Source organism: Lacerta agilis, chromosome 8, assembly GCF_009819535.1.
Source record: "Lacerta agilis isolate rLacAgi1 chromosome 8, rLacAgi1.pri, whole genome shotgun sequence".
NCBI lineage: Eukaryota > Metazoa > Chordata > Lepidosauria > Squamata > Lacertidae > Lacerta > Lacerta agilis.
The window spans coordinates 1,201,712-1,228,391 of NC_046319.1; the positions used below are offsets into that span (position 1 = coordinate 1,201,712).

The following is a 26,680-nucleotide window of genomic DNA, read 5'->3' on the forward strand; positions in this document are numbered from 1 at the left end:
AACACTTGCCTGCAAGCGCTCCAGTTGGAGAACAGCCTTTACCCAAGGTGTCATAGGTTTTGAAGACACTCGACCTCAGGACGCAAGGGAGAAACATGCTAAGAGGAAGGCACACTTGGCAAATCCACACCGTGATCAACTCCCACCTGGAAACCGATGTCCACGCTGTGGAAGGATGTGTGGGTCCAGAATTGGCCTCCACAGTCACTTACGGACTCATTGTTAAAACAGTGTTTATGGAAGACAATCTTACTCGGCTACGAGGGATCGCCAAAGAAAGAAGAAGAAAGACAAAAGGCCAGAGTTGAGGTGTGTGAGCGGGAAGCTGGCAGCAGGAGGCTGCAGGCTGGGCAGCTGAGAGATAGGGCCATGCCTGGTTTCTGTTTGAATCCAAGGCTGTGCCTATGGGAGAAGCAAGACGCTCTTGGGGTGCTAATGCTGTGAGCCCTTCCATTGTAGGCTCAGTGTACATAAGTCACATATCCTAAAGATGCCACAGTCTCCGCTGCCCCTCATTCCGAGGAAACTAAGCCCTGGGGAAGCGCCTGGAACCCCTGGAATCTCTCACTGCTCAGAGATTGGAGTGGTGTGCAACAGTGTTATTAACTCGGTACAACACATCAATTTTATAACAAATAAAACAAACAGCAGGACTGGTGCCTTAGGTGGGAATTCCTGCTAAACTCTCCCTTCCATCCCACCAGCCCACAAGTTCCCTTGCTTTGCCGTATCAGTACCAGTGGAATATTTTTGCAGATGCACTGCTGTTTGCCAGAAGAAGGCTACTGAGGAATACCGAAGAATGATTCATAAGAACCTTTTGCAGAATGCCAGGGTGCCACGCTGATCCGTTGGCCTTGTGTCAGTCCAGCCAGGCAAAAGAAGCCGTTCCGTGCCTGAGGTCAGGGATGACACCCCATCTTCCCCCGCAGCTGGTCCTACTCCCCAGGCCCCAAAGTCATGGCTTCACTGGAAACAGCAAGCAAGTCTGTTCCTTGGCAGAAGTGCTGCCATCAACCAGCACCAAGGGTCGCTCAGTGTAGCTTTGGATGATGCTGGAAACGCTGTCGAAGAGCTGGCAAGGAAAAGAGCAGAACAGGGAGCAGGTCAGCTTCTTTCTGTACCTCAAGTGACTGGCTTTTTTAGTCCAGTTTCCCTCAAGTCATGAGGTGGCTGCCTCAGGTGGTTGATTCGGAGCTCTGCTGACTGAGGTCACATTCACCCTATATATTGAACATACACCTAGGCCACTTTAAGAATCCTGGGGACAGTAGTTTGCCAAGGGTGCTGGGAGTTGTTAGGGGGTCCTCAACCACTACAGCTCCCAGAATCCTTTGGGGAAAGCCATGGCTCTTGAGGTGGTACAGCAGTGCTTTAACATGCAGAGTGTGGGTGGGAACTGAGAGGGAGATGGGCACATTTGTTTCCTCCATCATGGAACTCTGGGTGGTGGGCAGGGGGTTACCAGGTGGTTATCCAGACACTGAGGAGACCTGGACCTCCTTCTGCAAGGTGGCCCTCCGGCTGGGGATGGGAGAGAAAAACAGTTCAGTTCACATTTCAGTGTAAACTTAACTAATTTGCGATTCCTGAATCAGCACACAAACTGGCATACAGCTTTCTCTGAATTCTATCATGCAGTTCTCTGACCAAAAAATGTCTAAGGAACTACTAGGGAGACTAAGCTGATTGCCAGTGGAGCTCCAGGATTGCAAAGAGAGGGTCTCTCAGCCTTTTCTGCAGGTGCTGGGGCCTTCTGCATGCTCTCCGGCTGCGCCACGGACGGCCCTCCTAACCTAGAAAGAGAGCACTCACCTCTTTGTGGCTCCTGCCGTCCTTGCCAAGTGTATATTGACGACTGCCCTCTAAGTAGCGGATGGGGATGTTGTAGACGTGCTTCTTGAAAAGCACAGCCAGAGTGAACGGCTGGTTCCAGGCATGTCGTGAGCTCTGCCTCACCAGGTAGGCACTGTCCTTTTGGGAAAAGAGAGGGTGGAGACATTCAGGTTAAGGGAGGAGATATCAAATGCAGGTGAAAATCTGGATCTTGGAATTGGAATAGGTTTTCTCCCCCAGCCCATAATTTAAGTGTCAACCGCACTGCTAAATAGGGCAAGTGCAGCCGACACCTGCTTGCCGGTACCTCCCTTGACTCTAGTTCTCCCTTGTGGAGCAACTGCTCCATCTCCTCCTTTTCAGCCCTTGGGATAACCCCCCCATATTTTTTTTGCTGATTTTTCATTGCATGTATACAATAAATTCAACACAAAGAGAAAATGTAAAGCCAAATTTCCTCCTCCTCTTGTTAAAAGCCAGTAACTATTATTCATATTCTACTGTACAATCTTCAATCCTGTTTTACTATACATTCTTATCATTCCTTCAACCAAATCTTGTATACCAAATCATCATGGTCTCCATCAACCAAAGGAGACAAGACACACATGACCTTAGTTTTAAGAAAAGGTAAAACCAGTGTGAGAGACAGTGTGGTGCAATGGTCACAGTTTCAGACTAGTACCTGGGAGACTAGGGTTCGAATTCCCACTCAGCCACGAAGCTCACTGGGTGACCTTGGGCCAATCACCATCTCTTACCCTAACTTACCTCACAGGGTTGTTGGGGAGGAGGAGAACCATATACAACAACTTTAGTTCCTTGGAAGGAAAGGTGTTATATAAATGTAATAAATAAATTATTATCTCCATAAGTGCCATTCACCATACAGTCTTAAAACATTAATCTAGTCCTTTCCCTTGTAAAATCTGCCAGATTCTCGCTGCAACTAGTAAAATTCTTAACAGGCCCTCAGTGTCTTCATTTACCCCCTCAGAAGGAGAGAGCATGGCCATTCTGAGGACTATGCTGCAATGACTGCACTTCTTCCTTCTCCAGGCTAAACATATCCAGCTCTTTGGATTTCCCAACTCTCACCATCCTGGCTGCCTCCCCCCCCCATGGACACTCCAGCTGGTCAATGGAGCATAGGAAGCTTCCTCATGCAGAGCGCTGATCCAGCCAACCTTGTACTGCCAACACTGACTGGCAGTGTCTCCACAGGATTCCAGCTCTCCCTGAAGATGCCAGTGGGGGTTGACCCTGGGGCCTTTGGGATGCAAGGCTTGTGCTGTGCCCCCGAACGGAGGCCCTTCTTGAAACATGGTGCCCAGAACTGGACACACTACTTCAGGTGTGCTCTGACCCAAGGCCGGCCCAGCCATGAGGTGGACTGAGGCAGCTGCTTCAAGGCAGCAGAATGCCCAGAGGTGGTTCCCTCCTGGGTTCCCCACTCACTTTGCCACCTCTGCTGCTGGTGGAGAAGTGGCGGCGGCAGCAGTGTCTTCTGGCAAGATCTCAGGAGATCTCATTGAAATTGCGCAAGATCTTGCTGGGATCTTCCACCACCACTTTGCGGCAGTGCTGTCAAGTATCCCGTTTTCCCCGGGAATCTCCCTTATTTCAAGCAGTTTCCTGCTGCTATCCCTTATTTTTTATATCCCTTTAATTTCCCGTTTTTTCAAAGGAAGCAGCTCCTCCCCCTCCCCCTGCTGCCCAGGGACTGGGAAGACTTCACCTCCTTGCAGCCTCAAAGCAAGTGGGAGCCATTTCCCGCGCTTACAGGTGCCGTAGCCCACGGGCAGTGTTCCCAAAATACAGTAAGCCTACTGCGCGCGTTCACACCAGTGTCGCCCACTTTTGCTTCTGGCTCCACCCACCACTGCCATGTGACTGTCCCCAGGATAGGTGAGGCTGCTGACCCCTTATTTTCAAATCTGAAACTTGACAGCTATGCTTTGCGGGCACTGCTGCAAAATGCAGGTAAGGGAGGTGGTGGTGGGGAGGGGCAGTGGGGCTTCCTGTTGCACCCCAGGCAGCAAAATGGGATGTGCTGCCCCATGTCCAACCAGCACTGATTAGAGATTTAATATTATTTGAAAATCACCTCTCTGGACTCATCATCTGGACATCCTGTTGTGCTGCGTTTCTAGGCTTAAGTGTGTGCTTTAAAGCTCTGTGTCTGAGTATTCCCCCCCATTTGTCATTTATTCCAATTCAGAGTTAAAGAGCAAAAGGTTTAGAAAAAACATCGCACAGACCTGTGCCTCGAAAGCACAGGGCAAAAAGAAAGTGTGGAGAAAGCCTCTGAGTTTGGTGTGTGTGCCCAAGGGTGTCTTCTGTGGAAAATTCCTCCCTGACGCCTTTAAAATGGAGCCCCCAAACCTGCCTCCCAAGCTGGCTCCCTGCAGGGTCTCTCTCTCTTCTGGTCTCATGACATTCAGAAATCCAATTCAGCCACAGCTGCTGGACCTCGGAGTTAGTGCGCTGCAGCTAATTCAGCTGGTGAGCAGCCTGGAGACTTTGTGGCTCCAGAAGGCAAAGGGATTGGAAGAACCTCTTCCTTGAACAGCAGCAGCTGCTTTATGACAGTCTTGCAGGGCAACTTACCTTATTAAACCGGAGGAGGGCAGCCTCAGCTGTATGTCGGCCACAGCTACCTGCATACCAGGCCTTGTTTTCCATGCAAAAATCCTAAGGGAATGTAACAGGTGATAAGGCAAGCCCAGTCACAGGGAACGGTAGGGGGGTAGGGGCACAGCTTCTTTTCACACAGACTAAAGTGGCAGTTCCATTCGGACCGTCACTGAAGACCTCCGCCCACAGGTACCATTTCAGATTTCCCTGGGGAGGTGGCAAGATTACTGCTGCAGAGCTATAGAAAACTTGGGAGATGGGAGACACCTGGAAACCATATGTTAAAAGTGCTCTTTGTTCTAGTCAGAGGAGCAGAGAACAAGGGCAGATTAAACAAATGCCATGTCAAGCAAAGGTGAAAGGCTCCCTCCTGGGTGTTTTTAAAGTCCAACTGTAAAAAAATAAAAAAAAATAAGGCAAAGCAAAACTCAACAAAAAGTAAAGTTTTATGAGCACTGGTTGAGATCACACACACACACACACACACACACACACACAAACGTACCATAGAGAGGTTCAGTGCGAGGGTGGGGAGAAATGTGATTTTGCTTGCATTTTGATGAGAAACTATATAAATTTGCACTTCTCAAAATTTTGCAGTGCATTTCTCAATCAAACAATGAGTACAAAAATGCATCCGCAGGGTCAATTGTGCATAATAATGTATAAGTTTTTGAAAACAACATACAAAGTTTATATGGGGGGGGGAACTGCTTTAAAATGTGTGTATTAGGAGGAAAGGGCACTAAAATGACAACTTTTAACAGGGACTTAAAAATATTAAGCACACACTGAAAAAACCCACGGTGGAATGAAATGGACAGATTTGCCCACCCATAATACCACTCTTGGGCACATTGCAGCAATAAAGTAAACTCAAAACCCCAAACCCACTGCAATTCTAAATAAATATGTGCCCTGATAGTGGGAGGGGAAGGAAGAGGCCACAAAACCTTATGTCATAATAAATGCATTATCCTTAAGATACTGCAAGACTCTTTGCTTGTTGGTTACAATCCTGTGCTGGCTACAGCAGTGCCACCCCCTGCAGCAGCAATGCCCTTCCCTCTCTCTGGTGTTATGCTTAGCCCCATGGGATTAGGGAGGTTAAACTTTAACTGCTGCTCTATAAGCAAGAGGACAGGGCAGCCAAAGAATCCTCAGGCAAGATCTTCTTGCTCACCTCTGGCACGGATCCACTCTTCAGACACACACCTGAAACAGAGATAACATTTCAGGGTTTCTGAGATATGTATTACATAGCCAAATATTCCCTGTGCCACATCAGTGCATGAATGACACACACATTGTGTGAGCAATCAAGATCAGGGCACAGCTATCGCTTGGGGATCGGGAATCTGCTCTGCATGAAGATGATCCCTGGTTCAATCTTCATGTACAGCTGAGCAGGGGCACCAAGCCCCCCTGCAAAAAAAATTCAAGGCAGGGGCTAGACCCCTTCAAAATTCCATGGCAGCCGTGCAAGTCGTGCAAAGAGATATTCAACACACTTGACTAAAGCCATTAACTCAAAAAGAGACTTATTTGATAATTTTAGCAATCTCTGTTTTTACAGAATTTCATCTTACAGATATGAAACCACAGACTAGGAGGGGGTTCCAAAGATGGCCACTAGAATAAGCCCCCAATCCTCAGCATCACATGGCCCTGCTGGTTGGGGCTGGTGCATTCACCCCGCAAGTGTCCTGGAAAAAAACAGGACACCCCCCCCCCCCGGTCACCATGTTGTCACACAATTTTGCGCCAAGATCTTGCCCCAGAAACAATCTTCTTTTCAGGGCCACGATCTTGTGCAGCACCCCAAAACACGCATTTTGGGGCATAGTGAGAGCACGGTCCTGAAAAAAGCACATCCTTTGGGCTCCATGATCTCGTGCGCCCGAGTTTTGGGACTCCACATGTTGGAGGCTATGCTGGTGGGAGCTGTAGTCCAACAACATCTGGAGGGGCCAGGTTGGCAAAGACTTCAGAGTGTGGCACTTACCTTTGCACAGGTTTTCCGCAAAGGCCTGGAAAGAAAACGAGCGCACAGAGTTTTCACTTCCTGGTCCCATAACCTAGGTATCACTACCTATTGCCCAGCAATTGCATAGGGCTAACTCCATGCACCCCTGTTCCCAAACATCCTCTTCCTCAACACAGGCCTGATTTATAAACCAGCACACACAAAAATTACAAACTCACTAAACTAAAAGCAATAAATCCATTTATAAAAATTCACAGGTTTTATTCCCTAAAATGACTTCACGTACTTCAGGGCAAGCCTCCTTAAACAAAAATGTTATCAAGGAGCCAGGCACCTGTCTAATTTCAGTTTGTGGTTTACTCCAGAGGGCTGGAGCTGCAACCCTAAAAGCCAGCCCTCAAGTGCTTATTAAGTGAGAACTCTAAGTTCTCTTAGTGATGCCTCCTCTGAGGAGTGCAATTGCCAAGCAGGAAAATCTGAGGCAAAGTGGTCCCATAGGTCCCTTTTCTTCTCATGAACAAGTTCCTCTCTTCCCTCCCCCCATTTTTGCAGCACAACAGCCCTGTAGGTTAAGCAGTTCGGTTTGCTGCATCCTGAGTTTGTGGTGGCCTGCCTTAGCATAGCAAAACAAAACAAAACAACAGTTAAGCCCATGAATGCAAAGTTCCAGAGACCTCCCCTGGCCACCATCCTCATCTCAAGCGCTCTGGTGCTCCCTTGTTAGTCCCCACACCTACCTTCTGGGGTCCTGATGGAGTGACTGCTGGCCTAACATCAGAGAGAGAGAGAGAGAGAGGAGAATAGGATTGTGGTGTGACATTGGTCCTGTGATGTTTAGGATCTAGAACCTCGTGATCCACAAATTTGCAAACCAAGGTCTCAGACTGAGCATTTGATTATGAAAAGGGAACAAACTGTGAGCATGTCCAGTCCCTTGGTGAATTTCAGAGAGCAGTTAATCTCTGTTCAAAACAGCGCTGCTTCTCAACAACAACTACTGTCTTTATTTCATGCACTTACATGCTGTTTTTTATCCCATTGTGATCTCAAAGTGAAACACAATGTAATTCCAATTCATAATACATAGTTAAAAACCAGTGCTTTCCCCCCCTAAAAAATGTTTAGGGGTATTCTCATTTTCCTACTCATATTGAAATACTGCACCTCAATGAGGCCAAACTTAGATTCACAAAATGTTTAGGGGTATGCCTACCCCTGCATCCCTCCAGAAAAAAAAACACTGGTTAAAACCATTAACAGTTTAAATGGCAGCAACAGTAAAGAGAAGCCTTGGTAGACACACTTCAGAAATCTGAGAAGGAGCAGCTCACAGGGTGAGGCAAGAGCTTCTGGGCAGGTGAGTTGGGGTTGGGGAATCCATGCCCTGCAAATGTGCTGGGGGGAGTTCTGGAATGGCTCCACTGCTGTCCATGCACTGCACGGAACCCTCTGCCTCTCGCCCTCTCAGTAAACAACAGTGACCTGTTGGGGAGCTAGCGCAGCCACATTGTGCAGCTGCCCAGCCTGACTGCTTCTGAATCAGAACAGGAAATTTCTAGAGCATGCAAAACTGTGCTCAGACCACCTTGGACCAGGGATGACCATAGCTGTTGAACCAGCTGCAGCTGCAAAAAGGTGCTCCTTGGCACAAGACCTGGGTCTCAAGCAACAAGGCTGGATCCAGGAGCACAGCCAGCCTAGGTACTGGTTCCTCCAGTCTAGAACAGGCCAGCTCACTATGCTGATCGCTGAGCACTTGTTCAGGGCAGGGCTAGTAGTGGTTAGTGAGGCAGTGCAGGGGACCCCTCCCTAATACTGAGCATCACCACTGGCTTCTGAAAGGGGGGGGTGTGTGAGCTCAGTGCGGTGCAAGTACAGAAGCAAGAGTGTCGGATTGACCCCTGGCTCAAAGAAAGACCACTTCACTCAGCTCTCAGACTCTCCAGTGCAGTGAGTCCCAGAATGCAGGGCTAAGGTGAAGGATACCTGCCAGGGACCCTGAAAAACAGCTGCCCCTCTGTAGAGACTAATATCCTGCCTCAGTGTTCATGGATCTTTTCACTCTCCTCCTTCTTGACTAATGGCCATGGTGCAGTGGCTGATGAGGGTTGGAGCAGAGGTTGGGTGGCCACCTGTCATGGATGCATTGCAGGGGGTTGGACTGGATGACCTTTGGGGTCGCTTCCAACTCTACGATTCTGAGATTCTTTGAATATCTGGAGGGCACCATGTGGGCTTCCCCTGATGTACAGATCCTGGGATTTTCTCTGACCTACTTCTGGAAGGAGGACACACTCACCTGGCTTGCTTCAGAGGCTGGATAGGAGGCACTGGGGTTGGACAAGGAAGCACTTTGTGGGGCACGGAGGCTGGAAGGAAAAAAAGAGAGGATCAGGCCACAAGGAAGGCGGCAGGCTGGAGCTCAGCACCCCTCTTTGGGCGGGTTTGGTACCAGCTGGTGTCTGCTGGATACAAGCACCTAGCACCACTGGGGAGCATGTGAAGCTGCCTTATTCCAGATACATCAGACCATCCATCCATTTGTCACAGGTTTGGATCACTCAGATGATCACCCTTAACAAAATAAAAAAGCCCTAGCAGTGGGTTAACAATAAAGTCCAATATGCAACAAATGCAGGCTCCCTCGGCCTGAAAGCGAGGTCAGTGCCACACCCCATCGTCACCTTTGAATGGACCTAAGTGTCGAGAGTTTGGACCAAACGTGATCCACCTGGAGGAGGAACTGGCAACCCACTCCAGTATCCCTGCCAAGAAAACTCCATGGACAAAGACAACAGGCATATAAAAGATATGACGCTGGAAGATGAGCCCCTCAGGTCGGAAGGCGTCCAACATGCTACTGGGGAAGAGCGGAGGACAAGTACAAGTAGATCCAGAGCTGATGAAGCGGCTGGGCCAAAGCCGAAAGGACGCTCGGTTGTGGATATGCCTGGAAGCGAAAGGAAAGTCCAATGCTGTAAAGAAAAGTATTGCATAGGAACCTGGAATGTAAGAACCATGAACCTTGGAAAGCTGGATGTGGTAAAAAATGAGATGGCAAGAATAAACATTGACATCCTAGGCATCAGTGAACTAAAATGGACGGGAATGGGCGAATTCAGTTCGGATGACTATCATATCTACTACTGTGGGCAGGAATCGCGTAAAAGAAATGGAGTGGCCCTCATAGTCAACAAAAGAGTGGCGAAAGCTGTACTGGGATGCAATTTCAAAAATGATAGAATGATCTCGATACGAATCCAAGGCAGACCTTTTAACATCACAGTAATCCAAATTTATGCACCAACTACCAGTGCTGAAGAAACTGAAATTGATCAATTCTATGAAGACTTACAACACCTTATAGAAATGACACCAAAGAAGGATGTTCTTCTCATTATAGGGGATTGGAATGCTAAAGTAGGGAGTCAAGAGATAAAAGGAACAACTGGCAAGTTTGGCCTTGGAGTTCAAAATGAAGCAGGGCAAAGGCTAATAGAGTTCTGTCAAGAGAACAAGCTGGTCATCACAAACACTCTTTTCCAACAACACAAGAGACGACTCTACACATGGACATCACCAGATGGGCAACATCGAAATCAGATTGATTATATTCTCTGCAGCCAAAGATGGAGAAGCTCTATACACTCAGCAAAAACAAGACCTGGAGCTGACTGTGGCTCAGATCATCAGCTTCTTATAGCAAAATTCCAGCTTAAACTGAAGAAAGTAGGAAAAACCACTGGGCCAGTAAGATTCAATCTAAATCAAATTCCTTATGAATACACAGTTGAAGTGAAGAACAGGTTCAAGGATTTAGATTTGGTGGATAGAGTGCCTGAAGAACTGTGGATGGAGGCTCGTAACATTATACAGGAGACAGCAACGAAAACCATCCCAATGAAAAAGAAATGCAAGAAAGCAAAGTGGCTGTCCAATGAGGCCTTACAAATAGCGGGGGAGAGAAGACAAGCAAAATGCGAGGGAGATCGTGAAAGATACAGGAAATTGAATGCAGATTTCCAAAGAATAGCAAGGAGAGACAAGAGGGCCTTTCTAAACGAGCAATGCAAAGAAATAGAGGAAAATAACAGAATGGGGAAAACCAGAGATTTGTTCAAGAAAATTGGAGATATGAAAGGAAGATTTCGTACAAAGATTACCACAATTAAGGACAAAAGTGGAAAGGACCTAACAGAAGCAGAAGACATCAAGAAGAGGTGGCAAGAATACACAGAGGAATTATACCAGAAAGATACGGAGGTGTCATACACCCCAGGTAATGTGGTTGCTGACCTTGAGCCAGACATCCTGGAGAGTGAAGTCAAATGGGCCTTAGAAAGCCTGGCTAACAACAAGGCCAGTGGAAGTGATGATATTCCAGCTGAACTATTAAAAATTTTAAAAGATGATGCTGTTAAGGTGCTACACTCAATATGCCAGCAAATTTGGAAAACTCAGCAGTGGCCAGAGGATTGGAGAAGATCAGTCTACATCCCAATCCCAAAGAAGGGCAGTGCCAAAGAATGCTCCAACTACCGCACAATCGCACTCATTTCACACGCTAGCAAGGTTATGCTTAAAATTCTACAAGGCAGGCTTAAGCAGTATGTGGACCGAGAACTCCCAGAAGTGCAAGCTGGATTTCGAAGGGGCAGAGGAACCAGAGACCAAATTGCAAACATGCGCTGGATTATGGAGAAAGCTAGAGAGTTCCAGAAAAACATCTACTTCTGCTTCATTGACTACGCAAAAGCATTTGACTGTGTCGACCACAACAAACTATGGCAAGTTCTTAAAGAAATGGGAGTGCCGGATCACCTCATTTGTCTCCTGAGAAATCTCTATGTGGGACAAGAAGCTACAGTTAGAACTGGATATGGAACAACTGATTGGTTCAAAATTGGGAAAGGAGTACGACAAGGCTGTATATTGTCTCCCTGCTTATTTAACTTATATGCAGAATTCATCATGCGAAAGGCTGGACTGGATGAATCCCAAACCGGAATTAAGATTGCTGGAAAAAATATCAACAACCTCAGATATGCTGATGATACTACCTTGATGGCAGAAAGTGAGGAGGAATTAAAGAACCTTTTAATGAGGGTGAAAGAGGAGAGCGCAAAATATGGTCTGAAGCTCAACATCAAAAAAACTAAGATCATGGCCACTGGTCCCATCACCTCCTGGCAAATAGAAGGGGAAGAAATGGAGGCAGTGAGAGATTTCACTTTCTTGGGTTCCATGATCACTGCAGATGGTGACAGCAGTCACGAAATTAGAAGACGCCTGCTTCTTGGGAGAAAAGCAATGACAAACCTAGACAGCATCTTAAAAAGCAGAGACATCACCTTGCCGACAAAGGTCCGTATAGTTAAAGCTATGGTTTTCCCAGTAGTAATGTACGGAAGTGAGAGCTGGACCATAAAGAAGGCTGATCGCCGAAGAATTGATGCTTTTGAATTATGGTGCTGGAGGAGACTCTTGAGAGTCCCATGGACTGCAAGAAGATCAAACCTATCCATTCTCAAAGAAATCAGGCCTGAGTGCTCACTAGAAGGACAGATCCTGAAGTTGAGGCTCCAGTACTTTGGCCACCTCATGAGGAGAGAAGACTCCCTAGAAAAGACCCTGATGTTGGGAAAGATGGAGGGCACAAGGAGAAGGGGACGACAGAGGATGAGATGGTTGGACAGTGTTCTCGAAGCTACTAACATGAGTCTGGCCAAACTGCGAGAGGCAGTGAAGGATAGGCGTGCCTGGCGTGCTCTGGTCCATGGGGTCACGAAGAGTCGGACACGACTGAACGACTGAACAACAACAACAACAACAAGTGTCGAGGGGCCCTTTACCTTTTTACCTTGATATGGCTTAAAACACAGAGGATTGTTCTGCTGTCAGTGGGGGCGGGGACAAGATGGGTCTGGGAGCAGCCCTTAAGAAGGCCCCAAAGGTCCTGGACAAAAGGTCTTTCCCATCCTAAGTCACTTGAGGTCCTTTAATCAGAGATGGCAGGCAGGCAGGCATTGGTGAACCCGGGACCTTCTGCTTGCTAAGCCTGTGACCCAGAACTGAGCTACAGTCCTTTCCTAGAAGCATCCCAGTGGTGGCTTCTGGTGGGGAAAGGGGCTTCACCTGTTCTGGGCTCACATTCCACGTAGATCGATTCCTCCTGGGTCTCCTCCTGGGGGTGGGGGGGGGGAGAGATTGAGAGAGAGGGAGAGGGAGAGGGAGAGGGAGAGAACATCACTCAGATGTTGATCACTTGCTTCCCTCTGATTTCTTCTTCTCCAGCCAGGGCTGTCCTTATCATTAGGCCAAATGAGGCAACAGCCTCAGGCAGCAGATGCTGGAGAAGGAAGCGGCAACAGCCCCTGCCCTGGCAGTTCCTCCTCAGCTCCTCCCGCCATTGGAAGACATGGCCTGCCTGGGTCCCCTAAATCTAGCCTGCTTTCCTCAGGTTCCTTGGGAGAACTATTCTTTCTTCAGTGCTGGAGATTCAGCAGCCAGACAGGTCAGCTTCTGCCCATGGAATGGCGAGGGAGTGCCCACCTTGTCCTTCCTAAAGGTCTTGGTCGTGTCTCCAGCTGCCCACAGGAAAACTTCACCTGCAAGTTACCCTTGCTGCAAATGGGCTAACCAGGGGCCGTAATCTGAAGCAGCAAATGTTCTTAGTTCTTAGTTACCTCGTCATCTTTCAGGGCTGGCAAAGGATCTGCAAAGTGGTGCAAAGGAAGACAAGAATTAGCAGCCAACAGCAATTCCTCTTCTGCCAAGCTCCCACCCCCAGCCACCATTCTCTTCACCCCTCCCTCCCAAAGGCAGCAGGAGTAGGGCTTCCTTTCAGCCAGAGCTAAGCAGAGCTCAGTTCCAGCACCTCTCAGGTGGGCGCCATTGCCATTCTAAGAGAACAAGGGAAAAGTTCATGGTGAGCTCCAGCACCTATTTTTTCTAGAAAAACAGCACTGAGCATGAGCCCCTGTATTCCAAAACATCTGGAGGGCACCAGGTTGGCTGAACCAGACTCCAATTTTATATGCTGCCTTTCCACAAAGGAAATTGTGCTCAAGACAGCTTACAATATGCAAGGTATACAGACCAGAACAGAAATACATAAAACTAAACATTAAGCAGTTCAATAATAATCAACCGCAGTACATTTCAAACATGTAATAACATCATTTCAAGAATGTCCAAATAAAAATTCATTCATTCATTCATTCATTTTTTTAAAAAAACGCAGTTCAAACGAAAATATCTGCATATATATTAAGATCTGACTCTACAAAGGCACCACTAACAATCAGCCCAGTAATGGGAATTGTTCAGTGTTGTACCCCTGATATTGGTAGGGCAGAGAGCAGGGAGCCCCACAGCTGATGGCGCCAGAGCCAATGACGGGCAGAGACAAGGAATGCTAGTTTGGTCCCCATCTTCTTCCTCCTTGTTGATACTGGGTATGTCAGAAGGCAGGCACTTGGGGCTGGGGGGGAGGGGAGTGCCCTGTTTGCCCCCAAACCCAACAAACTTTCTGGCAACTTGCCTCACACCTGTGATACCTCTCCCCCCATCTATCACCTGGGGCCATGGCTCTCCCCCTCCCCACACCAGAGGCATTCTCAGCATATTACCCCATATAGTTAGGGCTATTTGGCTGTCACCTTGGCAGAGGCTCGTCCCCTGGGGCTCTGGCCCACCAACCCCACTCTAAGTCAGCTTCCACCTGCCTGCCAGGAGGTGGCACCATCTGTCATCTTAGAATCTTGGAAGGTTAAAATCATAGAGATGGACGGGACCCCTGAGGGTCATCTAGTCCGGCCCCTGCAATGCAGGAATCTTTTGCCCCAACATGGGGCTTGAACCCATGACCCTGAGATTAGGAGTCTCATGCTCTACCAACTGAGCTATCCCAGCTCCCTCCTTCTTAGTGTAAATGAAGCCATATATCCTAAAGACACCTCAGTCTCTAGTGACCTTCATTCCAAGGAAGCCGAACCCTGGGTAAGTGCTGGCACACCTGGAGTCTCTGGAAACTCAGACATTGGGGTGGTGTGTAACATAAGGTTACCAGACATCCCCGTTTCCTGGGAACAGTACCTGGATTTACAAATCAGTCCCCTGACAAAATCCTATAATTCCTATTGAAGTTGAAAAATGTCCCCAGATTCATTGAAAAAAATCTGGTAACCTTAGTGTAACACATATGTTCCCACACTACTCAGCAAGTGGGATGTGCTCACCAACACATTAACATCTCATTCCTGAGCCTACTTTTCCCACAGGGCCTCAAGCAGCCCCTATGCAAAGTGAACCAAACTGGCGTCATTTTTAGACCCTGGGGTGGAGAGTCTCCCAGGCCCCTAAGCTGGAAGTCAGGCTGCCAACAGAGGACAAAGCTACAAGGAGTGGGCTCAGCCTGGCATGGGCTCTGGCTCCAGCTACTGTTGCAAATGATCCAACACTCTGCTGATAAAAGCTGGGACACGGGCCTTGCGCCTCTTTCCCAGAGCCCTGCCAGCCCTGCCTTAGGGAAGAAGAAGGCACAGTGCTCTGACTCCCCCCAAAGCCCGGCAGGCGTTTGGCGACTCAGGAAAAGAGGCAGGTGGGCTCCAGCAGCCTGCCAGTCTCACGCCTCCTTCCCAAAGGCCGGGAAGTGCTCCTGCACAATGCCACTGCTGTCGCAGGAGCTGCTTCTGCCAGCCCCATCCGCAGTCAGTGCAAAATCAGGGCACCGTCCCCGGGACGAAGGTTGAGCCCAGGGCGCCTTGAAGGAAAGCATGGTTGTCCCGGTTAAATTGGGGCACCTAGAAGGGATGCTGTAGGTCTCCCTGCCTTCTCCCCCCCCCACCCCAAAGACCACTGGGCTGATGGGAGTTGTAGTCTAAAATAGCACCAGGTTGGTGAAGGTTGGTAGTCTAATCTATGAGACAAGGAGACAAGCAGGCAGAGGATCTTCAGGTATAACTTGGGAATGATTTTTACTTATTAATCTGGAAGACCCTTAGCTGCCTGTCTCCAGTCAACTGAAGTAAGAACTTACTCAGTCACAGATTCCAATGAGGCCACAGCTGGCTAGCAATTCCACCTACCTCTGCTGGCGGCAGCTTTTGCTTGGGACCCAGAGGGACCCAGGACTGGCAGAGACCCCCGTCGGGCTGAGAGAGGAAGAGGCGGCGGCACAGACTGCTTCATCATCCCTTTTTGTAGAGCTGCAAAGAAAGGATCTGCATTACTTCTGAGCATGAGCAAAGTGCTTTCCACACACCACCCGGTAATTGCAAGCCAACATGTAGGATTTGAGGAAGGGCTTCTAGGCAAGGACCAGCACCTCTCAGGTTGAGAAGAATATTTATTTCATAGCACTTTGGAGTAAACTGTTTGCCTCTGTTCAAGAACCCTGTAAAGTAGAGCCATGCTATCATAGCCTTATTACGGATTCTGGATTGAGACTGAATGCAACTGGGCGACCTTGTGACTTCATTGTGACATTAAACCAGAGAATGTCCTGGAGGAAGCTGATAGCACAAGCTTAACCATGCCTACTCAGAAGTAAGCCCAATTGAATTCAATGGAGCTTACTCACAGAAAAGTGGGGTTAAGATTGCAACCTTAGGCCGCATATACATCATACATTTGAAGCACCTCACCCCTCAAAAATACTGGGAACTGTGGCCTACCCCTCCAGCGCTACAATTCCCAGCACCTTTAGCAAACTACAGTTCCCAGGATTATTTGGGGATGTTAAGTGTTTTAAATGTATGGGGTGCTTGGGGAGGGGCAGTGCCTCTGGTGGGGGCACATTGTGCTCCTTCTGGCGTGGTTTGTGCACCTTTGGTCCCTACCATGTACTCAGCTCTCACCTGTGGCTCTTAGAAGCTGTCAGCAGGCGACAGCAGCAGCCACACCCCAGGGAATGGCTTCCACTGGCTGGCTAAACCAGGAGAGGGGAGCCAATGGGTTTTAAACTGACTGTCCCCTGCATGCAAAGAGAGGCTCCAGCACATTGAGCAGATGAGAACAATAGGGAGTCCACTAGTCAAGAAGGCAGTTTCTGCCTCTGCTGGAGAGGGAAGTGAGGGGCAGGTGGGGTTCATTCACCTGGGAAGCAAACCCAACTAGGAGGGAAAAAAACCCTCTGATTCTGAACCTCTACTTCCTTGTGGGATATTTTTGGGAGAAGTAAAGGCTGAGGACTGAACCCAACACAAACCTGGAGTGGAGTCCCTAAGAGGGTTGGATGGCGCCTTGTACGCCTCCTTCCGGCAACTCCTGCGGCCAAGTTGGTTCCAAGCGTATTGCTCTGCTTTCCTTTGGACCACATCAGCCAGGCCATTTTGGAGCCGCCAATGCAGCAGTTTGATTTCACCCCTCCCCCGCACACTCCATTGTCTCTTGAGACAGACGGATGCTAACAATGCTGCCTTTGTCCATGCACTGCTATAAAACAAGTTAAGCGCTCCCTCCTCTTTGTTGAAGAGCCTTGGACTCTTGGATATTTAATCTGGAAAGTGGCACAGACATGCTTCATGCATTATGTTCTAAGCCTGTCTGTCTCTCACTGTGCCACAGCTTTCTTCAACCCCGCCCCCCCCCCCGGCTTTTCCAGGGTCAGGTGAACAAGCAGCTAGACTCTTTGCCTTGACAGCTTCAGAACATGACAATCACCCCATAATGATCACAAGACCTTAGGGTTGTACTGGGTAGCTCAGCGAAGAAGTTGACCCAGTGTGCAGCAGCTGTGAAAAAGGCAATTTCCATGCCAAGGACCGTAAGAAAAGGAATTGAAAATAAAATTGCTGATGTCATTATATAACCCCATAGCACACTTGGAGTCCAGTGCGCAGTTCTGATCACCTCTTCTCAAAAAGGAGATTTAGTGTTCAAAAGGTTCAGAAAACGGCAACGAAAATGTTCAAGACTCCTCTTTGAGGACAGGTTGCAGAATTTGGACTTTTAAGTTCAGAGAAAAGGTGAGCAAGAGGTGACATGAGAGGAGTACACAAAATTATGCATGTCATGAAGAAAGTGGAGAAAGTTTATATCCCCCTCTCAAGATGCTAGAACTCATGAATATCCAATGAAGCTGAACGTTGGAAGATTCAGGACAGAAAAAAAGAACAACGCACAGGTAAACTATGGAACTCCCTCCCACAGGACACAGTGATGGCCACCAACTCGGGTGGCTTTCAAAGAGGATTGGGTGAATTCATGGGCTCCTAGTCCTGGTGGCTCTGCCCTGCCCTGCCTCCACAGCAATGCTTCTGAATACCAGTTGCACGGGAGGAGAGCGTTCTTGTGCTTGGGTCCTGCTTGCTGGTTCCCCTTTGGGGCATCTGGTTGACCATTATGAGAACAGAATGCTATAATAATAATAGTAATAAATTAATCTGGCTGGGTTTCCCCAGCCACTCTGGGAAGCTTCCAACAAAAGATTAAAAATACAATAAAACATCATTCTTCAGATACGATTCCCTAAACAGGGCTGCCTTCAGATGTCTTCTAAATGCCAGATAGTTGTTTATTTCCTTGACATCTGATGGGAGGGCGTTCCACAGGGCGGGCGCCACCACCGAGAAGGCCCTCTGCCTAGATGGGCCATGGCTCTGCAGACATCCTCAGTCCCCAGGAAGGCATCATCCACCCGGTCCCGTCTACCTGCTCCACTCCTCAGCCCAGCCCCTTCCTCTGACCTCTTTCTATGGCCAGGAAGTTGAATGTCCCATCACTGGTGTCGTCGTCAGAATCTGCTCCCGGCTTGGGCAGGAACTGCAAGGCATGAAAGAGAACTGAATTATGCTTCACACTGAAATGCAGGCACTCCAGACATTCTTTTAATTCTGTATTCATGATGATTTCTGCTCATGGTGGTATTGGTAGGGCTAGACAAGATCCCGCTTTCAACACTGCTTGTGCTTGTGGAAGTTTTGGAGCGGATAGACATAGTTTTGCTTCCAGTCAGTACATGCCCTGTAACTTTTCATGCCATGCATTTACGGTGGGGTGTTATCCTGATATTTATAGTGCTCTATTGCCATCTGAAGGGACACCCATGCAGTAATACTGGGGAAGCAAGACAGAATAACTAAAAAAACACAAGGGTGTGTGGATGGTTCACTATAAATCCACCACTAATACACAATTTTTGGGGCCAATGATGCTGCAGAAAAACACCAAGCTGGAGAAGGCCCATGTGTTTCTCGAGCCCTTGTGCAAAAGAAATTTTGCTTTTCAAAAAAGGACACATCCCAAATCCAAAAGATTTCATTTCTTAAATTAAAGCTTATAAAAAGTAGGAAAATGATTTAAAATGCTGAACATACAATTTCTCCCTGCAGTTTTAATGGCCTGAAAGTTAGCCAGAGAGATGATACTTGTCTGTCTGGTTATGCTCACCCCAGTATGGAGAGCACAGCTGTCCTGCCTGTACATGCAAAACATCACTCACCGGAAGGGACTTGGGCTGGAGAAGGTTGTTTGGCTCAGAGAAGCGCCTCAAGGCTGGGCGATCTAAGGACAGAGAGACAACCTGAGAGGGAACTGGAGATCACAAGTCCCAGCTATGACTCTTGCTCCCCCACAAGCACCTTTCACCTTTCACCTCTCCCTGGTCAACATGGCTCACTCCACCCACCCACCCTCTTCCCTCTAGAATCCTAGGGGGGGAGGGGCCTTGCAGGTGATGCAGTCACCTTGCTCGAGGCAGGTGCAGCTTCTGCTTAAAGACCTCCAATGAGGGAGACCTCGACCCATCTAGGTAATTGATCTCATTGACAAACAGCTCTTCTTTTCAAGTAGCGATGGGCAAATCTGTCAATTTCAGTTTCTTTCAGTTTCTCAGTCTTCCACTCTTATATTCAGTTTTCTACATTTCCGCATCAGTTTGCAATTATTGCTATTTTGGATCCTCATGAAAATTCATTAGCAATTTAGTACAAATTTCTCCTCATAAACACATGTTTGATGTACTTTTGCCTAATATGCACATTTTGCAATGCAATTTCCCCTAATATAATACATTTTCCTGCATCATTTTCACAAATATATGCATTTTTATGGATGCTTAATTCCAGTGTATGTATTTGTGTACATGTTACTTGGCTGGACAACTGCAATTTCGAATGGCTGTGTTTCTGTCTGCATAGTGTTTAGGAAAGTTCAAATTAGGAAGGCTTCCTTATAGATACGAACTGAACTGAATTGTCCCCTATCCTTATTGTCAAGAAAGTTCTTCTAATGTTCAGCCAAAATCCACCTGCAACTCAAACCCATCTAGTTCTGCCCTCTGGGCGGCAGAAGAGAAGAAGTCCTTGCCCTCTTCTGTGTGACAGGCAGATCCTTGTAACGTCATTGTGTGCCCTCTTAGCTCTCTCTTCTCTAGGCTGTCCATATCCAGTTCCTTCAGCCCTTCCCCTCCATGTCCCCAACCATCTGCAAAGCAGTTGTGCCTCATCTGCACATTTGTTAAGAATCCTAATGTCAGTGTACTGGAAAAAGCAAAGACCACCAGTGTCAAAGCAGTGATTCTTCAACATCAACTTCGTTGGACTGGTCATGTTGTTTGGATGCCAGATTATCATCTTCCAAGGCAACTACTCTATTCTGAACTTTAAAATGAAAAGTGTAATGCTGGTGGTCACCAGGGGAGGTTTAAAGGCATTCTCAAGGCAAATCTTTAAAAAGCACAGTAGTATAAACACTGACAAATTGGGCCAACACTGCCCTCGAGCGCTCCAATTGGAGAACAGCCTTTACCAAAGGTGTCATGGACTTTGAAGATGCTCAAACTCAGGACGCAAGGGAGAAACGTGCTAAGAGGAAGGCACACTTGGCAAACCCTCACCATGATCAACTTCCACCTGAAAACCTATGTCCCCACTGTGAAAGGATGTGTGGATCCAGAATTGGCCTTCACAGTCACCTACAGACACACCATTAAGACCATGTTCATGGAAGACAATCTTACTCGGCTACGAGTGATAGAAGAAGAATTAGGACTGGGAGCCTGCCATCCTCGGCGTTCTTTGACTCCAGCTCCCACCACCAACAGCCTGCGTGGTCAGGTGTGGAGGGAGATATGCCCAACATCATCTGGTGGGCCAAAGGTGTGTGATCTCTGTTCACAGTCATTGGTAAAATATGGACAGGTACCAGGTGCAGAACAGAGCCTTGTGGCCCTCCACTTGAAGCTTCCTTTTGATTCACTGATGAGCACTCTCTGCGTACAGTTTTCCAACCAGGAATAAGCCTACCTGGCAAAACTGTCATTTAACCTGCAATTAACCAGTTTGATAATCAAAATGGCCCAGGGAGCTTTGCTGGTTGTGATGATGGCTCCAGAGTAGGGATGGGGGAATCTCTCAATTGATTCTGTTTCCTCATTTTTCCACTCTTAAGTTTATTTCTCCACATTCCCACATCACTTTGCAATTTTTTAAAAAAGTCCTCATAAAAATCCAGCAATGTTTCATTTTTAATTGCTCCTAATATAGATTTGTAGACCCAAGGGTCATCTAGTCCACCCCATCTTTGTTTGCAATGCTGCCTGATAAACACGTTTTTGCAAAGCCATTTCCCCTTATATACCCTTTTGTTTGCTATTTTCACCAGTATATGCAATTTTATGGACACTTTGCCCCAGTATATGCATTTTTTATGCACATTACTTGGCCAGAAAACTGCATTGCAAAATTCAGAGGAGTGCAGCCTTCAAAGGACGGCTGTGCTTTGGTTCACATATTATTTCAGAAAGTTCAAAATAGGCAGGCTTACCTATCAACGTAAACCACATCAAATTCCCCCCCCCCCCGGGACTCTGGAGAGTCCCATTTCCAGAGTCTTACCAACCCTTCCCAGCTTACCAAGATATATGTTCTCTGCAACCGCTGGAACCATTTGCTTGCTCTGCCCTTTACTTGGGGGGACTTCATATGTATACAGATCGCCTTCCTCCTCCTCCTCTTGAGCATCAGTGTGAACCTACAAGAATGTTAGGAGGAAGCTGGGTGAGGCCCTCACATTCTCGAATATGCGCTAGTCCAGGCTGTGTTGCAGTCATGGAAGGCTAGGGAGCAGCCACAAAAGACACCACTCTAGGCCTTATGAACAAAATGGAAGCCAGCAAATAGCCAGATCCAGAGGACACCCACCTGAGAGTGTGCAGCATACGTTGGCATTAGGGAGCAGGTGTCAAGAGGGCTCTGGGGTTAAGATAGCAAGGATAGTGCTGGGAATTGGCTGGCTGTGCAAAATACTTACCCCCTGCTGCTGTTTCTCTGAAACACACAAAGAGCATTGGCTCAGCCATGTTTTTATCCTTCCTCAAAGTGTTTCCCAAAAAACAGACATCAACAACAAAATCAACAAGAATCATAAGATACCATTTAAAACATTCATATTAATAAACAGATTCAGTCTCTCAAGGCAGCCATTGAAAGCATAACTGGGCAGCTCAGTTCAAAGGTGCCCAGGGGCTTAAGGACACCATAATAAAGGAGTTTTGGAGGCTTCCTTATATTCTAAGGTCACATCTGCACCAAACGTTTAAAGCATTATGATACACCCCTTTACACAGCCATGGCTTCTCCAAAGATTAATGGGAGCTGAAGTTTGTTAAGGGGCTGAGAGTTAAAAGGGGACACACACACCCCACTTCTTTGTGATGAAAGCAACACAGGCATCCACTGCTTACCTGGTCGCTTGGGAGGCACAGGTGGGACTCTGGACCTTTTAAGATGGGGAGGGACAAAATCAGACATTCAGAAGCTTCATGAGATAAGATGGCAATCTCCCTGTTCCTCTTCCCCTTGGCCCTGGGAAGTTGTGTCCAAAAAGGACTAAACAAGTATCTGCTAGAGTTGCTCTATAGCAGTGCATTAGACATATTCCTCCCTCAGGACCCTTCTCCTTTCCCCAGAAAACTGTCTATGGAAGAACCTCTGTGCCTTGCATAATCTTCTGGGGATGGACAATGTGTTTTTCTGATGAATCAATTTTTATTGAAAGTTTTCTTTTTTACAAAAAATTTATTGGTTTTCCATATTAATTATAACAAATAACTCAAATACAAAAAAGAAAAAAACATTAAAACAACAACAACAAATAATAACAACAAAAGCAAACACTACAAATAACATCAACAAAATAGAAAAAAGACAGATACATACCTTACACACACCAACTATTATTCATAATCTTATTCCACATCTTAATCAAAAGAATTTCCCCAATCTCTCTCCTGCGTTCAATTCTATATTTACTTTACTTTAGTAACTTATCTAGTTGTTTTAAACAATCCATTCACCATCATTCTTATTCTTTCTTTCAACTTCAAACATCATTTTAGTTCTAAATACAATTAAAAATTACCACCTCATATTGCAAATCTTAATTCTTATAACCTTAACCTTTCTTCATTCCATAAAACTGCTGCTTTATTACTTCTCAATCAAATCTTCTAAGATATTACACTAATATTAAATCATAAAAAACTGGATATTTGTTCTCTATTTCAAGTCCAATTTCGCTCTCTGACGTCGGGGTACCATAATAATCCTTCCTATCAACCATATACCATTCTTTTCACCCTACCCCTCTTCTCACCATCTTCACCCCTCCCAGCACCGTCCCCCACCAGTCCTCTCGACAGCCATTGACCGAATCATTGTCCAGAATGTCATCTTTTTCTTGATGCCAAGAAACCAAAGCATTGTCCCAGGGTTCCTTTACTAGTCTTTCCAAGGAAAATAAAGTTTCACCGTCAAGCAGCTCCACTTCAGTCGTCAAATCAACATGTAGTTTCCAAAATTGTTGTTCCTTCGTTTCCGGGCTCTCACCCCAGAAAACCGTTATAATGTTAGAACATACATCCCTAGACCTCTCACGTCGATAGGGATGTTCCTGTTCTTCTTGGAGTTGCGTCTTCTGTTCTTCAACAAAGTTTGCCAAACTTCGCTCTCTAAATACTTCTTTAAGTTCTTTAATTTCCTTAGCAAGGTCCTTAAAGTCAGTTCCAATATCAATGACATTCTGTTGCAAAAGTTCTAGTTTCAAAAGTATTTTCCGCTGTCCAGGAGTCATTCCCCAGTCCAAAGCCATCGTGAAAACGAAACCAGAAGGGCAGGCAGAAAAAAAACAAGAATCAGTAATTTTCCATCTTCCAGTCTCAAATTACAACCGCCATTTCCCCCCTGATCAGAGTGCAGAAATTCTTCATCTTATAATCCACCATCAAACCGAAGAAATACCTCAAAATTCTTATCTCTCACCCTAACCGGGGTTTCTTAATGAATCAATCCAGTCAAAATGAGCAGGAAAACTTTGTATCAACCGAAAGTAGCAACAGCCAAAGTCGATGTTACTGTTGCTTTTTCCAAACAGAAGAGAAACGGACTCCCTTTTTGAAGTTTCTCTCCCTAAAGCCAATTAAGCTAATTTGCAGTCTGATTAAGTCCCGTACTTACGGCTTACGGGTTTCTTCTTACTTTAAATCCAATTAGGGAAGAACGGGAGCGCTCAGAAGCCAGCGGCGGCCGCCGCTTGATTTTGCCGGATGGGGACGGTCTCCACAGCCCCGTGCCGCTACCCATTCACTCGAACCCCCCTTTTACAAGGGAGGCTCGAGAATGGGGCGACACAAAGGGGCCCGCTGGAGAGCCCAGTCTGCGGGACGCCCCTCCCGTGGCTTACCGGAGCCCGCAGTGCGGTTGCGGGTCTCCCAGCCCCCGGCAAAACCGGAGCTGTTTCACAACGAAAACAGCTCCCTGCCGCCGGCCATGGCGTCCTCGCCGGAAGTCTTTTATTGAAAGTTTTCAACATAAAATACAACAAAAGCCAAGCTAATCTAAGAGAGAAAGATAGCAAAGAAACAAAGGAAGAAGAGAAGAAAAAAGAGAGAAAAGAAAAAGAAAAGAAGGGGGGGGGGAAGAGGACAAGAATACCAATCTCTTTATCACAACTATACCTAAACCCTTATTCCACACACTGAAGAGTGAACCCTCCAGTGACAATTTCATTTCCCAGAAGGTGGAGAAAGCAACAAGGGGATCAACTATTTTGGACCTGATCCTCGTTAACAGCTAAGAACGGATCAATGAGGTGGAAGTAGTGGGAACCTTGGGAGAAAGTGATCATGTCCTCTTGGGATTCATTATACAGAGGAAAGGGAAAGCTGAGGGTAGTTGGACACACACACTGCACTTTAACAAAGCTGATTTCAAAATGATTAAGGAATTACTGGGTGAAATCCCATGGGCTGAAAACTCAAAAGAGAAGGGAGTCAGTGATGGATGGTTTCTTTAAGGTGAGATACTGAAGGCACAATTGCAAACATTTCTTACAAGAAAGAAAAGTGGGAGACATCTAAAAACAACAGTGAGACTGCATAAGGAGCTTGCATAAGGAGCTAAGATTTAAAAGAGGCATGTGTAAGGAATGGAAGAAGGGGCAAATCATGAAGGAAGAATATAAATGAGTAGCCAACACTTGCAGGGCGAAGGTCAGGTGGGCTAAAGCTCAGAATAAGCTCAAGCTTGCAAGGAGGTTCAAGATAATAAAAAGGTTTCTTCGACTATGTTTGAAGCAAGAGGAAGAACAAGCAAGTGGTAGGTCCTCTGCATGGAGAAGGCAGAGAAGGGCTGTTGGATGACAGAGAGAAGGCGGAACTGTTCAACCTGTTCCCAGTGGTGGAGCTTCATGCTCCGGCACTGGGGGTGGAGAGCAGGAGGGGGCGGGGCTGGCGCGTGTCCCAGGGGTGGGGTTCGCTGCCTGCAGGGGCGTGGTGTGTGTTCTGTGACGGGGCCTGCGGGGCGGGGGGCAGCCGCGTTGGAACCCCACCGGGATCACGCTGCCAGGGGCGGTGTGCCCTCCGCCCCTGCCTGTACCTGCCTCTGTCTTCTTCCTAAAGGAAAACAGTGCCCAACCTGGTGATAGTAGAATAAAGGATGAAGAGGAAAAAATGAGAAACAGTTGCCACAGGCCCAGTGTTGCTCAGCATCTTTGGATATGACTTGAATAAAGGAATTAAGGGGATGCTCATCAAATGTGAAGATGACACTAAACTAGGAGGGGTAGCTAATACCTACCTAATAACTAAGATAGAACCAAGTTCAAGAGGATCTTACAAAAGTGAAGAACTGAGTCAAAACTAATAAAATGAATTTCAATAGGGACAAATGTCAGGTTATGCACTTAGGCAGGAAGAACCAGGTGCGCAAATGTAAGATGGGGGACACCTGGATTGCCTGTAGGACATGTGAAAATAATCTAGGGGTCTTGGTGGACTACAGGTTTAACATGAGTCAACAGTGTTACTGCAGCAGCAAAAAATGCTAATGCAATTCTGGGCTGCAACAACAGAAGTATAATGTCCAGATCAAGGAAAGCCATAGTCCCATTCTGTTCTTCCTTGGTCAGACCACACCTGGAATACTGTGCCCAGTTCTGAACACTACAATTTAAGGAAGATATTGACAAGCTGGAAGGTGTGCAGAGGAGGGCGTCTAAGATGACCAAGGGTCAGGAAACCGAGCCTTATGTGTAATGGTTGAGGGAGCTGGGTTTGCTTAGCCTGGATAAGAGAAGTGATACAATAACCTTATTCAAATATCTGAAGGACTGCCATACTGAATGGAATAAGCTTGGTTTTTTTGCTGTTCCAGAGAGAGGGGATTCAATGGGTTCAAATTACATGACAGGAGATTCTGACTAAATGTGAGGGAAAAGTTTCTGATGGTAAGAGCTGCCTCCCTCATCAAGTAAATAAATAAAAATACGCAACTAAGTGACCAATCATGTAGCAGACAGCTCAGTTCTTTCCCCCCAACACAATTCCTGGCTACACCTGTGCTTCCAACTCTGCCATTCTACGATTCTGTGGCTCTATGAGTCTAAGCCCACTTCTCTGCTTGCAGTTGAGGATAAGCCACAAGTCAATAAAAGGTTGCTTACGGAGTCTTATTCTTCCCAAATATGTTCTGCAAAAAGAAGGAAAGGAAATTATAGAGAGAAAACGAAATTAAAACCTTCCTCTTATATTTGTTAATCAAGAATCCCCTTGGGTAGTATGGAGCCAAACTGTTTGGAAACAAAATAGAGCCATGCAAAAACTAAGTAGAGATTGCTGCACATAAGGACTCACATTAAAAAGCTACAGAATATTGAGGGTGCTTTTTTTGGTGCAGGGCGGGTGGGTAAGGATGGGCATGAAGGCGGCTCAATAAAGAC

The 26,680-nt window shown here is 46.9% G+C and overlaps 1 protein-coding gene and 1 non-coding gene across 2 annotated transcripts; both read right to left on the minus strand.

Annotated features, from left to right (window-relative positions):
- Window positions 1–435: 435 nt before the first annotated feature.
- Window positions 436–26,554, minus strand: SH2D6 (SH2 domain containing 6). Its single transcript, XM_033158998.1, has 16 exons — window positions 26,405–26,554; window positions 22,149–22,183; window positions 21,716–21,732; window positions 21,319–21,436; window positions 18,906–18,967; window positions 18,151–18,226; window positions 15,550–15,669; window positions 13,147–13,175; window positions 12,596–12,644; window positions 8,760–8,829; window positions 7,198–7,228; window positions 6,479–6,503; window positions 5,657–5,688; window positions 4,447–4,530; window positions 1,816–1,974; window positions 436–1,075 (listed from the first exon to the last, which is right to left on the minus strand). Exons 4-16 carry the CDS (start codon window positions 21,350–21,352, stop codon window positions 959–961), a joined length of 888 nt encoding a protein of 295 aa, XP_033014889.1. The 5' UTR covers window positions 21,353–21,436; window positions 21,716–21,732; window positions 22,149–22,183; window positions 26,405–26,554; the 3' UTR covers window positions 436–958.
- TRNAR-CCU lies at window positions 14,301–14,374 on the minus strand. Its single transcript has one exon. It is a non-coding gene; the product is annotated as a tRNA-Arg (tRNA).
- Window positions 26,555–26,680: the final 126 nt, after the last annotated feature.

What these genes read in the sequence shown, in the direction of transcription:
- SH2D6 (XM_033158998.1), bottom strand. Translation starts at nt 21,352, where the DNA reads ATGGTTCCAGCGGTTGCAGAGAACATATATCTTG. An exon ending in TGCAGAGAACATATATCTTG is followed by an intron (nt 18,968 to 21,318) that starts GTAAGCTGGGAA and finishes CTCTGTCCTTAG; the next exon opens with ATCGCCCAGCCTTGAGGCGC. An exon ending in GGAATGTGAGCCCAGAACAG is followed by an intron (nt 8,830 to 12,595) that starts GTGAAGCCCCTT and finishes TTTTCCTTCCAG; the next exon opens with CCTCCGTGCCCCACAAAGTG.